At 33.5% G+C, this 13,130-nt stretch overlaps 1 protein-coding gene across 1 annotated transcript; it reads right to left on the bottom strand.

The window, feature by feature from the left end:
• Positions 1-1,503: 1,503 nt before the first annotated feature.
• Positions 1,504-6,986, bottom strand: LOC128172238 (uncharacterized). The gene is made up of 4 exons (XM_052838034.1): positions 6,854-6,986; positions 6,531-6,650; positions 5,255-5,374; positions 1,504-1,726 (listed from the first exon to the last, which is right to left on the bottom strand). The coding sequence occupies exons 1-4, from the start codon at positions 6,915-6,917 to the stop codon at positions 1,674-1,676; spliced, it is 357 nt and encodes a 118-aa protein (XP_052693994.1). The 5' UTR covers positions 6,918-6,986; the 3' UTR covers positions 1,504-1,673.
• Between the last annotated feature and the right edge of the window lie 6,144 nt (positions 6,987-13,130).

Raw genomic sequence — 13,130 nt, 5'->3', positions numbered from 1 at the left:
TCGCTTCTCTTACCTGAAATAACAACCCGTATATAGTCAAAAAATGACTATTGGTTTTTGTTATTCCGTTAAACTATACATGTACATGTAACATAACTCTTACGATATGTACCCAACTAGATACAAACAATAAGTCAGTTGCTTTTAATGTTGATATTTATAATTTGGTTGGCATCTCTTCACTGTATGATTTGGTTGGCACCTCTTCACTGTAGCATTTAACTGACAATAACAAACTGTCAACTATCTCAAAAATCCTTAAAACGAAATACAAATCCAAAGCAGAGCAACACGGACCTCTAAAAAGATAAACAATGTTTAAATCATTTTATAAAAATAAATCAAAATAGTATTACAAGGAATTCTGTGAACATCGATATTTAACAAGGTTTATAAAATCTGCCATCTAGTTCTAAGTCGAAAACCAAAGAAATGATTAAAGTCTAAGAAAGGAAATAAAACATTTTTTGTGACGGTTTTAATAAAAATGACAGCGTCAAGTTTTAGTATGCTATCTTATCCCGTATAAAAAAAAATCTAGCAAATATTGAACTTATCTGGTCAGCAATTATATCCGTCTGTTTTCATCAAAAGACATTATCTTAATAAGCATTATATGGAAGCTGCACTCTTATTGGTACTGTACGCTTTTTTTTCTTTTTTTCTCTTTTTTGCCGTTTTGGGGCTGGTATTGCATATATTATATTACATGCGTTTTACACGGTTCGTTTCGTGAACGGTATGGGTCGCTTTTTGAACGGTACGGAACGGTTCGTTTATGAGGTGTAGTAGCACATTTCAGGGTCTGTATCATAGTTGATAATATACAAATATTGACTGGGGTTGAGGGCAACATTGATAATGGCGTGTTGTGCAAAGTTGCGTTAGCGTGACGGCGTGTTGTGCAAAGTTGCGTTAGCGCGACGGCGTGTTGTGTGTTAGCGCGATGTCTAGTTTATCTGAACGCGATAATGGCCCTATCCGGACACCATACTCGCCCGAGTTTAATTATCGCCACCGTATCTCAGATTCTAATAGTTTGATAGAGTTGATTGAAATTTCATATGTTGTCGAATAGTATTTAATGAATATATTATGTAAACAGTGAGTAAAAATGAGTAACCTATGAAACCTGTGGCGGAGCTGCTGTACGGTGTATATACATTCTCAGGTTATTTCGACTGAGTGTAGTGATTCACAAAACTTTGTATGTATGTATGGGGGGGGGAGGGTTGTCCTTTATTAAATTATATAGCATATTTAAGGCATTCTTTTTTGTCCAGCCACGGCAAAAATAAACGATCATCTACCCATCTGGGGAAAGCTATGCGGATTGTGCACATTGGCTTGTTTCGTCGATTAATAAGGCTACAATATAGATGAGTTTGAATTTTGAAAGAAAATCGATTCTGCTGGTGTAAATAGGTAAACGTCTACTTATTGTAAAGATAATTAATACTTTATAAATACTAATAACCAACATATCAGATCAAGCAGTTTTAAACATGACGGATGGCACTTGTGGGACGCATACACGGCTGTTTGTCATTAATAACTAAACTAAATGGAACATATCAACTTTTGATAATATTTGTGTGTTTTATTTATTTCCAAACACACTTTCCCGCACTCTTTGAATTATCTTCTTTTCTCTTTTACAATCCCGTAAATATTCATTTCATTGCTGGTTTTACAGTTGTACTGTTGCGGTCGTCAACCTTGAGCTCTAAAACAAACCGAAAAAAACGTTAGTAAAACATGCAGCACTGTTAAGGCTCACTATGAAAATATTAGTGGGTTTAAACGTTCATACAACGATGCATCTGTTATTACAAAATATTAATGTAAAGTTATTTTATGATGATGTAAATGTTATATAAAATGAAACATTATAATAAATTCTACTTTGTATGACACTTAGTGTGCTCCCCTGAATTGATAGTCACGTGACATGTGTTGATAATTCTTCCGAATGGAGGTCATAGACAAATTTAAATATTACAAAGGCTTACCCTTATTTGAATTAAAAATTCTAATGATAATTAAATTCTACTGCTGCTTTGTATAGAGTTCATCTTTTATAAGAATAAATATCAAAGAGATGAGCTCCGGTTACAATTTATATGACCTTCCTTAAATATTTTACGTATTTATTAATTCATTCGATTGATTTCATCGAAGCAGCAGCACTTTGTAATGAATTCAACATTCCCTTAATTTATATCCAAAAGATCGTAATGATCTGTTTAGTGTATGCCCTTGTAAAAAGCGGATTTAGAACGGCTTCCCGATGACCCTACACAACGAACTTGTACAGTAAATAGTCTAGAAAAGAAATACATGTAATACACGCTCTAAAGATAATAACATGCCGAATCAAAACAATCATAATAGATAGTATTTAATGGTATGATCATTGATTTAAGATCATCTTGTTCATTTAAAAAATGCATTTTTCCATGTTAAAAAATCTTTCTACACAAAAATATGTGTCAAAATTTACAATATGACGTCAAAGACAAGTGCACCGCGATCAGTCATTTGTTTATATTTATTTTCTGTTTGACTTATTTGACTACAAAGTTGCACGTATAGGTAATTTTCAATGTAGTTTAATGTTTTCGTAGCCATAACAATCGGTAATTACTTTATATACTAGCATTTATGACGAATTGTTGCTTTGTGTGATGTTATAGTTAACATTTCCCGTACTTTCTGGTCGGCGCAACCACAAAGTAAACCGTTATATTGCTGCGCACTGCTAAGAAAATAAACGGAACTTGCAAAAACAAAATACATGTAAGAACTCTGTCAAAGATAGATTGATCGTACTTAGAATCAAAGTTGACCTAGATATTCTTATGATAAATCTGTATACCAAATTTCAATTCAGTATGTGCAACCTCGGCGACCAATCCCCCCCCCCCCTTTAAAAAAAAAAACCACCGGAAACTGCGTTTAATTAGAAGTCGAAGGGGCATTATATTTCTTAAAATACCTCCATTGAACCAAAGAAGAACGGGCGAAATAATTATATGATAAATCTGTACTTTAAGTTGATAAAATAAAAAGAAAACTGTTGTTTGTTCCACCGACATACAGACAGACAAAAAGACGGACATCAATTAAGCAATATGCCCTACTATCTTTGGAAGAGGAGGGGTGGATGCATTGCGATGTGTATTCCACCCTTTTTTATGTTTTTGTTGGAAAGAATGTTTTAAATATATCTAAAATTTATTGTAAATCTAAAACGGATAACATTAAAATCCATCATTTTAAAGATGAAATCAATAAACAAAACACAATTAAAAAACAACACTTCAGAACTGAACCCGAACAAGTCCACCACTCTAACGACTGAGCTACGCGGACTCTAGCTTCAGGACTTTGGAGCCCAAATCTCAAGAATGCGTGGATCAATTTGAAAAGAAATTAAAACAAATTTCATGTTCTAAAGCGTCTCTATCTAATATTAACATTAACAATTGTAAAAGACAAACAAGTTGGAAAAATAAGGTTTTTCGTTTTCTTTCGGTGATGACCAGAAGTGATGGCAGACGTTTGGATATTGAAAGGGCACTGCAGCTGAAGACTCTCTACCAGTTCTATCACTCTTTGATTTTTTTTAAAAAAACTGTCAACAAGCAAAATCATAAAACTTTTATTATCTCGTGACCGGAAGTGCTGATCAAAAAAGACGCATAATTTTTTGACAAATTTTGTCATAATTAGGATCTGAAACTTTTATTAAATCGGTGGATGCGTTTTTTTTAAAAAAGTGACAGAAAAAATAAACAATAATTATAACATTGAAAAAGAAAAAAAAAACAAACAAAAAAAACAAAAAACCGGAAGACATTAATATTAAAAAGCATTCTGAGAGTATTGCATAAGTAATGCACGTCCCCTACCGGTCTGTATTATTCGTTGAAAACCTCAACGCATACATCTATTTCAAAACTGTTATAAACAAGATGTAATGCTTTAATCAGAGATAAAAAAAAGAAGAGGGAAATCAAACTACATCGTTGATATGGAAATGAAACAAGCATTCTGAGAGTATTGCATAAGCAATACACTTCCCTTTCCGGTTTGTGGAAATTGTGAAAACAACGCACTGTTATGCAGAATATCGAACCCGAACATTAACAAATTGGAATATAAAACAATTATTTTCCTCGGAAATATGTCAACCAGACGCTACAAAAGTATAAACTTGATCTGTAGTAACATTTTGAAGCTGTTCAGCAAATTTAGTATTATTCCTCAAACGCATAAAGAAAAAAAGTGTGGACAACTGAAGTGGGACAGACAGACGGACGGACGGACCGACAGACGGACTGACGGACGCAGAGGAAAGTTTAGTCCCCTCCGGTGAAACCGGTAGGGGACTAAAAACTAGACGCGATTGCTATCTTGTTGCAAAAACGAGAGGTCTTCCATTTGAAAGCTTTATAAATTAGACCATATGGAAATTTGTTCTTTTCTATCATTTCTTAACACTTCAATAAATTACATTTACCCATTTAAAAGAATTTCAAATAAATACATATTTTACTTTAAAAAAATGCTTTTGTAATTTTTGATTAAATAAAACTTGAAATAAGTAAAAAACAATATCATTAAACCGGAGTCATCAACTATAACGACTGAAGTACACGGACTCTCGCTTCAGGACATTGAAGCCCAAAATCTCGAGAATGCTGGATCAATTTTAAAACAAATGTTCATAATCTAGGTAATATTTTAAGTTTTTTATTTCCTTCCGGTGCCGACCGGAAGTGACGGAAGGCTTTCTGATATGCAAAGGACATTGCGGCAGGACACTTTCTACCATCCCTGAAAATGTTAAAAGTTCTATATCTTTGATATTTTTTTTAGAAAAATCGTGAACAAATAATAACATAAAATCCTTTTTATCTCGGGACTGGAAGTAACGACCAAAAATAGCGCGTAATTTTCTAACAGATTTTGTTAATAATAAAATCTGAAAGTTTCATGAAAACGCCTGAAGCGTTTTTGAGAAAACATGACAGAAAAAAAACAATAATGATACTAGTGAAAAAAAAAAACAAAAAACCAAAGCAACCTCGACGAAAACAAAGTTTGACAGAGCTAGTTTTCTTACTGAAACTGAAAACCTACGCATCCGTAAAATCACTTCCCAACAAATAAGTAAAAAAAATAAAATAAGCCTCGAATGTAAATGAGTCTACAGAATGAGGAATGTCAAAACAGCTTGCTGGCTTACTTGAACAGATTATAGTGCATCCATTGAAGCAGTTGTTTTCCATCAGAGGCACTGCAGCACATTCCGGGTCAGTAGTTATGCAGGTCTTGGCCATATCTGCTGTTACCATGGGACACCTAGCTATACATAGAAGAAATAGTGTGCCAATAAAAGGACCATGTTTTATTCTGTTTTTGACCTGAGTCTTATAATTACTTTGATTTTATCTCAGCTTAAACAAATTGCTTTGTACTTCTGTAAGGAAAATCGTTTCTTATATTAAACAGCTATATATATCTTGCATTTAACATTAGTTTGCTAGAGAAAGATGTGACTAGTATAATATACTGACAAAAAGGAAATCTTCCATATAATACTCTATGTACTCGAAGAACTATATTTATGTGCATTTATATAAAGACTGTTAATGCGGAGATCCTAAAAAAAAAAAGAAACAAAAAAGAAGAAAACCAGGTGGCTCTGTGGAACGGTTTTTTTTTGTTAGGAGGATTGACCAAAGTCCTTTTGAGGTAACTTTATTCATTTTCATTTCATTAATCATTTTCAAAATTAGCGAAATGCCGATACAAGTGTTTTAATGCAGCGCTTAAAGATAAATTAACAAACCAGTTAGTCTTGTTGAGTATTCGGCCAACCTGTGTACAGGTTGGTAAGAAATGGAAATATTCAAAATATTTTCAGACTGAGAGCTACAGATAAGTAGCTAGAGATAATCTTGCTCTAATTGATCATGCAATTTTGTTTTGTTTCAAGAAGGTTTTTTTTTTAAATAAAAAAATAAATGAGTTTTCCCTTTAAAAAAGCTCGAAATTGTTAAAATTTTCAGTTTCATTATTCTACAGTTCATTTAGGGCTCTACTAGACTTTTTATAGAAAAATTCTATTGCTTTATCTGAAACGTTGCATGGAAAACGAATCTACCTTTGCATTCCTTTAAAATACAGAAAAAGACATGCACAGGGAACATAGCTTTACAGCTAAGAAACAATAAAAAAGGGAAGTGAGAACGCGTGATAAGTTCAATTTCCTTAAATTAAAAAAAAAGATAACATTTCCAAGGATACGTAGTGCTCGAATTTCGTTGTATTGGTAGTTGGTCCCCCCCCCCCCCTCCGAATTTTCATCCTTGACAAAAACAAATTTTGAAAGAGTTAGTGTTTTTTACTGTGCCTGAAAACCTACGCATCCATGAAATTACATCTCAACAAATACGAAAAAAAAAAACCATAACATGATTTTACCAAATGAGGAGTGTCAAAATAGCCTTTTTACGTACTTAAACATGTTATAGTGCATCCATTGAAACATTTTCCCTCACTAACTGGCACTGAGGCACATTCCGGGTCAGTAGTAATGCAGGTCTTGGCCATTTCTTCTGTTACTAAGGGACACCCAACTATACATAAAAATAGAGTTCCAATAACAGGAACATGTCTTATTCTGTTTTAAATATGAGTCTTACAATTACTTTGTTTATATCTTGGCTTAAAAAATATCCACGTTACTTTAGTAAAGAAAACTGTACTAATACTAAACAATTATGTTGCGGTTAACATTAAATTGCTAGAGAATAAATGTGATTAAGTATAATATACTCACAGCAACAACATGCCACTTCTCTCACTCCAATAACATATAGAACAAAGAACATTTTGAAGATCATTTTGGACACCTCTGGCCAGTACCAAGATTCGATCTTTTATATACATCCCCTTATTTACTTAGCAGAATCGAAAATTAAATGTCAATTCAATTATTTGTAATTATGGAGAGTTTAAACAAGGAAAATATTTTGAGATCATTATTTTATATACAATTTCGCATAAAAACATCCATTCTGCAAAGAGCAATCTAGGGATTACATAATATAATGGGTTATCAAATATTTTTCCATAAGTCTATTTTTGGTCCTTGATATTATACTATTAACTGAAATTTTATAGCATATTACATGATAATTTAAAGACTGAAATGGCCTATACACCAGTTGAACGGTTTGGTTTGGTACGCTTTGTGAACGGTACGGCTCGCTTTGTGAAAGGTAACGGTCATTTTATGAACAGTACGGTTCGCCTTGTGAACGGTACGGTTCGTTTTGTGAACGGTACGGTTCGGTTTGTGAATGGTACGGGTCATTTCGTGAACGGTACGGTTCGTTTTGTGAACGGTACGGTTCATATTGTGAACGGCAAGGCTCGCTTTGTGAATGGTAACGGTCATTTTGTGAACAGTACGGTTCGCTTTGTGAACAGTACGGATCATTTTGTGAACGGTACGGTTCGCTTTGTGAATGGTACGGGTCATTTGTTAATGGTACGGTTCGTTTTGTGAACGGTACGATTCATATTGTGAACGGTAAGGCACGCTTTGTGAATGGTAACGGTCATTTAGTGAACGGTACGGTTCGTTTTGTGAACGGTACGGTTCATATTGTGAACGGCAAGGCTCGCTTTGTGAATGGTAACGGTCATTTTGTGAACGGTACGGTTCGTTTTGTGAACGGTACGGTTCATATTGTGAACGGCAAGGCTCGCTTTGTGAACGGTAACGGTAATTTTGTGAACGGTACGGATCGCTTTGTGTACGGTACGGGTCATTTTATGAACGGCAAAGTTCGCTTTGTAAACGGTACGGTTCGATTTGTGAACGGTAGGTTTAGCTTCTTGCACGGTACGCTTTGCTAAAACAGTTGCAGGTTTTGTGAACAATTTGTGCGTTTTATAAATGAGGTAGGCGTAGCCTGAATGCTTTGAATTATCTCGAATTTTGGTTAGTTTTTTGCCCCATTGAATTGAGCAAGCTGGTAATATTCCTCAATTTATATCATATATTTCAAATGCATTTCAAATTATCAACTTAAAATCAGAACTTCCATCCGTTCCTAAGTTTGTTGATACGTTGCGTGAAACGTGTACTCGTTGAAAATCGGGAAGCGGGGGATAGTTAAATTTTGATTAGTCTGACATTATTTGTATTTAATTTTGGATAAATTTAATTATTAAAATAGATTAAAAACTGACTTTAATCCGATATATTTTTGTTATTTTACCTTAAGTTTTTATATCTATACATCTACATGTACCTGTATTTAAGTCTTTAAATGTTTCTAATCTATTTAAAATTGCTTTGAAAAATTTACCCAACTTTATTAGGATATTTCTTTAGTTTTCCTTTATCGTTGTCTTGATTTCCGGCTAGTTGTTATTTGTACAAGCATCTTTTTATTTCTTCATTCATAATTTATATAATCACTGAATGATAATTATTTATTGCTTACAATTACTACTGCCGATCAAATTCCCCTGATGAACAGACGATGTAAAAACAAAATACACTCAATTAATGATAAGAATAACAATGATTTTCAGTTTGGAAATCTTGAAATCGACTGTTATAAAGTGTTTTGGCACGGATTTGTATTCTTTTTAATATTGATTATTTACACTTGTTTGTATACACAGATCACATTTACATGTAACCCGTCATCGCTTCTCTTACCTGAAATAACAACCCGTGTATAGTCAAAAAATGACTATTGGTTTTTGTTATTCCGTTAAACGATGTACATGTAACATATTTCTTACGATAATTATGTATACAACTAGATACAAACAATAAGTCAGTTGCTTTTAGTGTCGATATTTATAATTTGGTTGGCATCCCTCACTGTATGATTTAACTGACAATAACAAACTGTCAACTATCTCAAAAATCCTTAAAACGAAATACAAATCCAAAGCAGAGCAACACGGACCTCTAAAAAGTTAAACAATGTTTAAAACATCTGATAAAAATAATCAAAATAGTATTACAAGGAATTTGTGTGAACATCGATATTTAACAATGTTTAAAAAATCTGCCATCTAATTCTAAGTCGAAAACCAAAGAAATGATTAAAGTCTAAGAAAGGAAATAAAACATTTTTGTGACGGTTTTAATAAAAATGACAGTGTTAAGTTTTAGTATGTCATCTAATCCCGTATAAAAAAATCTAGCAAACATTGAACTTATCTGGTCAGCGATTATATCCGTCTGTATTCATCGAAAGACATTATCTTAATAAGCCTTATATGGAAGCTGCACTCTTATTGGTATTGTACGCTTTTTTTTTCTTTTTTTTTGCCGTTTTGGGGCTGGTATTGCATATTATATGCGTTTTACACGGTTCGTTTCGTGAACGGTATGGGTCGCTTTTTGAACGGTACGGAACGGTTCGTTTATGAGGTGTAGTAGCACATTTCAGGGTCTGTATCATAGTTGATAATATACAAATATTGACTGGGGTTGAGGGCAACATTGATAATATTAGCCAACGAGGGAGGAAATAAGGGGGCTAACATAATGAATGTTGCCCGGAAATACAGTCAATATTTGTTTTTTTATGAAACGGAAGTAGTTAATGAAAATCAATAACCCCTTTCAGTTCTCTAGAGTATGTTTTATTCCCTCCTGTTTTGAACTCCTTACTGTTCTGCGAGACTTTTGTCACGTGACAGAATGGTATATAAAGCGGAGACAGGAACTCTAGGAGTCATTTTTGGAGTTGAAGTCGCCAAGTGGAGATCGAGGAAAAATGATGTTATAGTAAAAGATAGATCTTACGTGCCTGAATAAGGCTTTTGAGACTTGAAAATAAAGCTTTGTACCTATTTGATAGTCGACTTGGGAATATCTATATTTCATTCGGGGTTGTGCACTCTTATAGTGCGGTTACACTGGCGTCGGAAGCAAATTGAAAGTAGGGGGCTAGACTGGTCCTCAGAAATATTAAGAGAAAAAAACCTAATTCCCAAAATCATGAAAATCCTAATCCAGGGGGGGACCTTTACTTCCAAAACAAACAATCTTACCTACCATAACATATTGTTTCCCCCTAGCCCCCCCCCCCCCCGGTTCCGACGCCTATGGGTTATACATAAGAGCGCAGTGGCAAGCGTTAGCGCTCTAGAGAAAAATAAGGAATAGTGTACTGTTGATTTAAATTTGTCATTGAGAAAATGATTTATTCATCATAGCTTAAGTAGAGCAGCCAAATTAGAAAGAACTCAAAACTTTACAATAATATAAAAAACAAACCAAAATTCACCTTCAATTTTGCGCAAAGTTATTTTTGAAACATTGTAGGCATCAAACCGTCACTTCTGACATTCTGTTACGAATTAAGTTACAGATGTTTTACATGATTTTAGTTCACAGGAATTCCCACATCCTTATATCCGTTATAATAGCAAACCGTCGTATTGCGCTTCTAACTAAGCTTGGGTAGTCTTGACTGATTTGCTTTTATGACGTCGCCTTGTTAAGGAGTCGCGAAAAGCTATTTACATCACCGTTTACGAATAAACAAATCAGAAACAATTAATTGAAATAGAGGAAATGTTCTCTAGATATTATTCCCAGCCGGTGTAACGAAAAATAATGATCCCCCTAGAATAATGACCGTGGGTAGTTTTTCGACGTACATGTGTGAATGACCCCCTTGCTGTAGTATTATTTGATTTGTTTTATTGAAGAAAAAAAACCCTGGGGTTAATTTTCTTAATGTTAAACTAAAGAGAAATAATCGACATTGAAAAATGACCCCCGCTGTAAACAAAAATAAAAATGATTTACCCCGTATATCTGACTTTGAAATTAATTGAACTTTTTCTCTGTTTAGCTGATTTTCAAGTTATTAACACCGAACTTGTGAGGAAATCGTCAGGTTTTTTTCATATCCGTAGCAAACACACACAAACACAACACTTACATTGCCACAAATTGATTGTTAAGAGTTATGTCTCCTCTCGCGTCAACAAATGGTGGGAAAATGACGCTTCACTTATGTAGAAATCTGCTGAACTGTACTTAATACTTTACCATGAATAATTCTTATCAATATTTTATATATCATTATTATTTAAAAGAAAACATATTATACAATAATTATGCACAGCTTGCTAAACTATATTTCATTACGATTTTACAAGTACACCGATAGCAAACTGTCAGGTCTACACGTGTGTGGTTAGAAATCTGTGAAGGTGTTGCTACTGTTGTAAACTCATTCCGTAATTAGAAAAAGAAAACAAAAGAATAACATATTCACACACAAAGATCGATTCCCTGTTTTGGGAACGTCTGAGTCAGACTGGGTCAAGAATTAAAAAAATACGGTTCTGAAATTGACATTAGAGAAACACGCTTTGACTTAAGATAAGGAAGATTTCAGACCAGGTAAGATATCATTATATAATTTTATAAAAAAAGTAAAAAAGGTATCTTAGTTTGCTTTATTCAAATTTACAAAAAATAAATTCATCTAAACAGAGGAATTATTGGTTGTTGACGTACCATTAGAATACTGTAAACCGACTTTTATTGGTTGATGACGTACCATTAGAATACTGTAAACCAACTTTTATTGGTTGTTGACGTACCATTAGAATACTGTAAACCAACTTTTATTGGTTGTTGACGCACCATTAGAATACTGTAAACCACTTTTTATTGGTTGTTGACGCACCATTAGAATACTGTAAACCAACTTTTATTGGTTGTTGACGTACCATTAGAATACTGTAAACACACTTTTATTGGTTGTTGACGTACCATTAGAATACTGTAAACACACTTTTATTGGTTGTTGACGTACCATTAGCATACTGTAAACACACTTTTATTGGTTGTTGACGTACCATTAGAATACTGTAAACACACTTTTATTGGTTGTTGACGTACCATTAGAATACTGTAAACACACTTTTATTGGTTGTTGACGTACCATTAGAATACTGTAAACACACTTTTATTGGTTGTTGACGTACCATTAGAATACTGTAAACACACTTTTATTGGTTGTTGACGTACCATTAGAATACTGTAAACCGACTTTTATTGGTTGTTGACGTACCATTAGAATACTGTAAACACACTTTTATGCGCGACGACTTACGACAAAGTCGTAAATATTTACAGCCTCGTAAAATGATCTTTAAAGAACAAAATTGACATAAAACCATTTGTTTATAAATATTTCAATTCCCATAATTATATTTTCCAGCCATAAGAATAATTCATTGATTAGTTGGTGTTTAATTAGCATTCATTAATTTGGTCGTAAGTCGTAAGTTCTTTTGTAAAACACAGCCCAGGAAATTGCCAGCTTGGAAAGACAGTGAGTTATCTCCCTTCAACATGTTGCATGTAAATTTTCTTTTCCCAAAATTATTTGAGTAATATTTAATATAACTTAAGTCTTTTTGAAATAAATGACAAGTTGTCAATGCATGTACCTATTTCTGTGGACCAAAAAAATTAAAAAAATCTGTGCTGCATTTTACAAAAGGACTTACGACAAAGTCGTAAATATTTACAGCCTCGTAAGATGATCTTTAGAGAACCAAATTGACATAAAACCATTTGTTTAAAAATACTTCAATTCCCATAATTATATTTTCCAGCCAAAAGAATAATTCATCGATTAGTTGGTGACTAATTAGCATTCATCAATTTGGTCGTAAGTCATAAGTTCTTTTGTAAAATGCAGCCCTGGTTCGCAGCGACTAATTTTCGCGACTAAACCTCATCCACACCTGTTTCTTTTATTACAACTATATGGTAAATACTGTTATGCGGCAAGAAATGTTCGCAAACCTCGCGAAAACTTCTCGCGAATAAATATCTGTTTACAGTAATATGCAGTCCTTCATATCTTTAAGTACAGACTTTAATTCCCTTTCACAAATAACGACCAGTTAGCAATCTATATAAGACCAAAATACGTTCTGTCATTTTTATGATATTCTTGTAAATCTAAATTACACGAATCTGACGATATATCATATTATTATTTTTTTATTTGAATTAAAGTCCTTACCATGATAACCCAATCTCA

This window comes from Crassostrea angulata, chromosome 2, assembly GCF_025612915.1.
Source record: "Crassostrea angulata isolate pt1a10 chromosome 2, ASM2561291v2, whole genome shotgun sequence".
Taxonomy (NCBI): Eukaryota; Metazoa; Mollusca; class Bivalvia; order Ostreida; family Ostreidae; genus Magallana; species Magallana angulata.
This window is presented reverse-complemented; position numbering and strand designations above follow the sequence as displayed.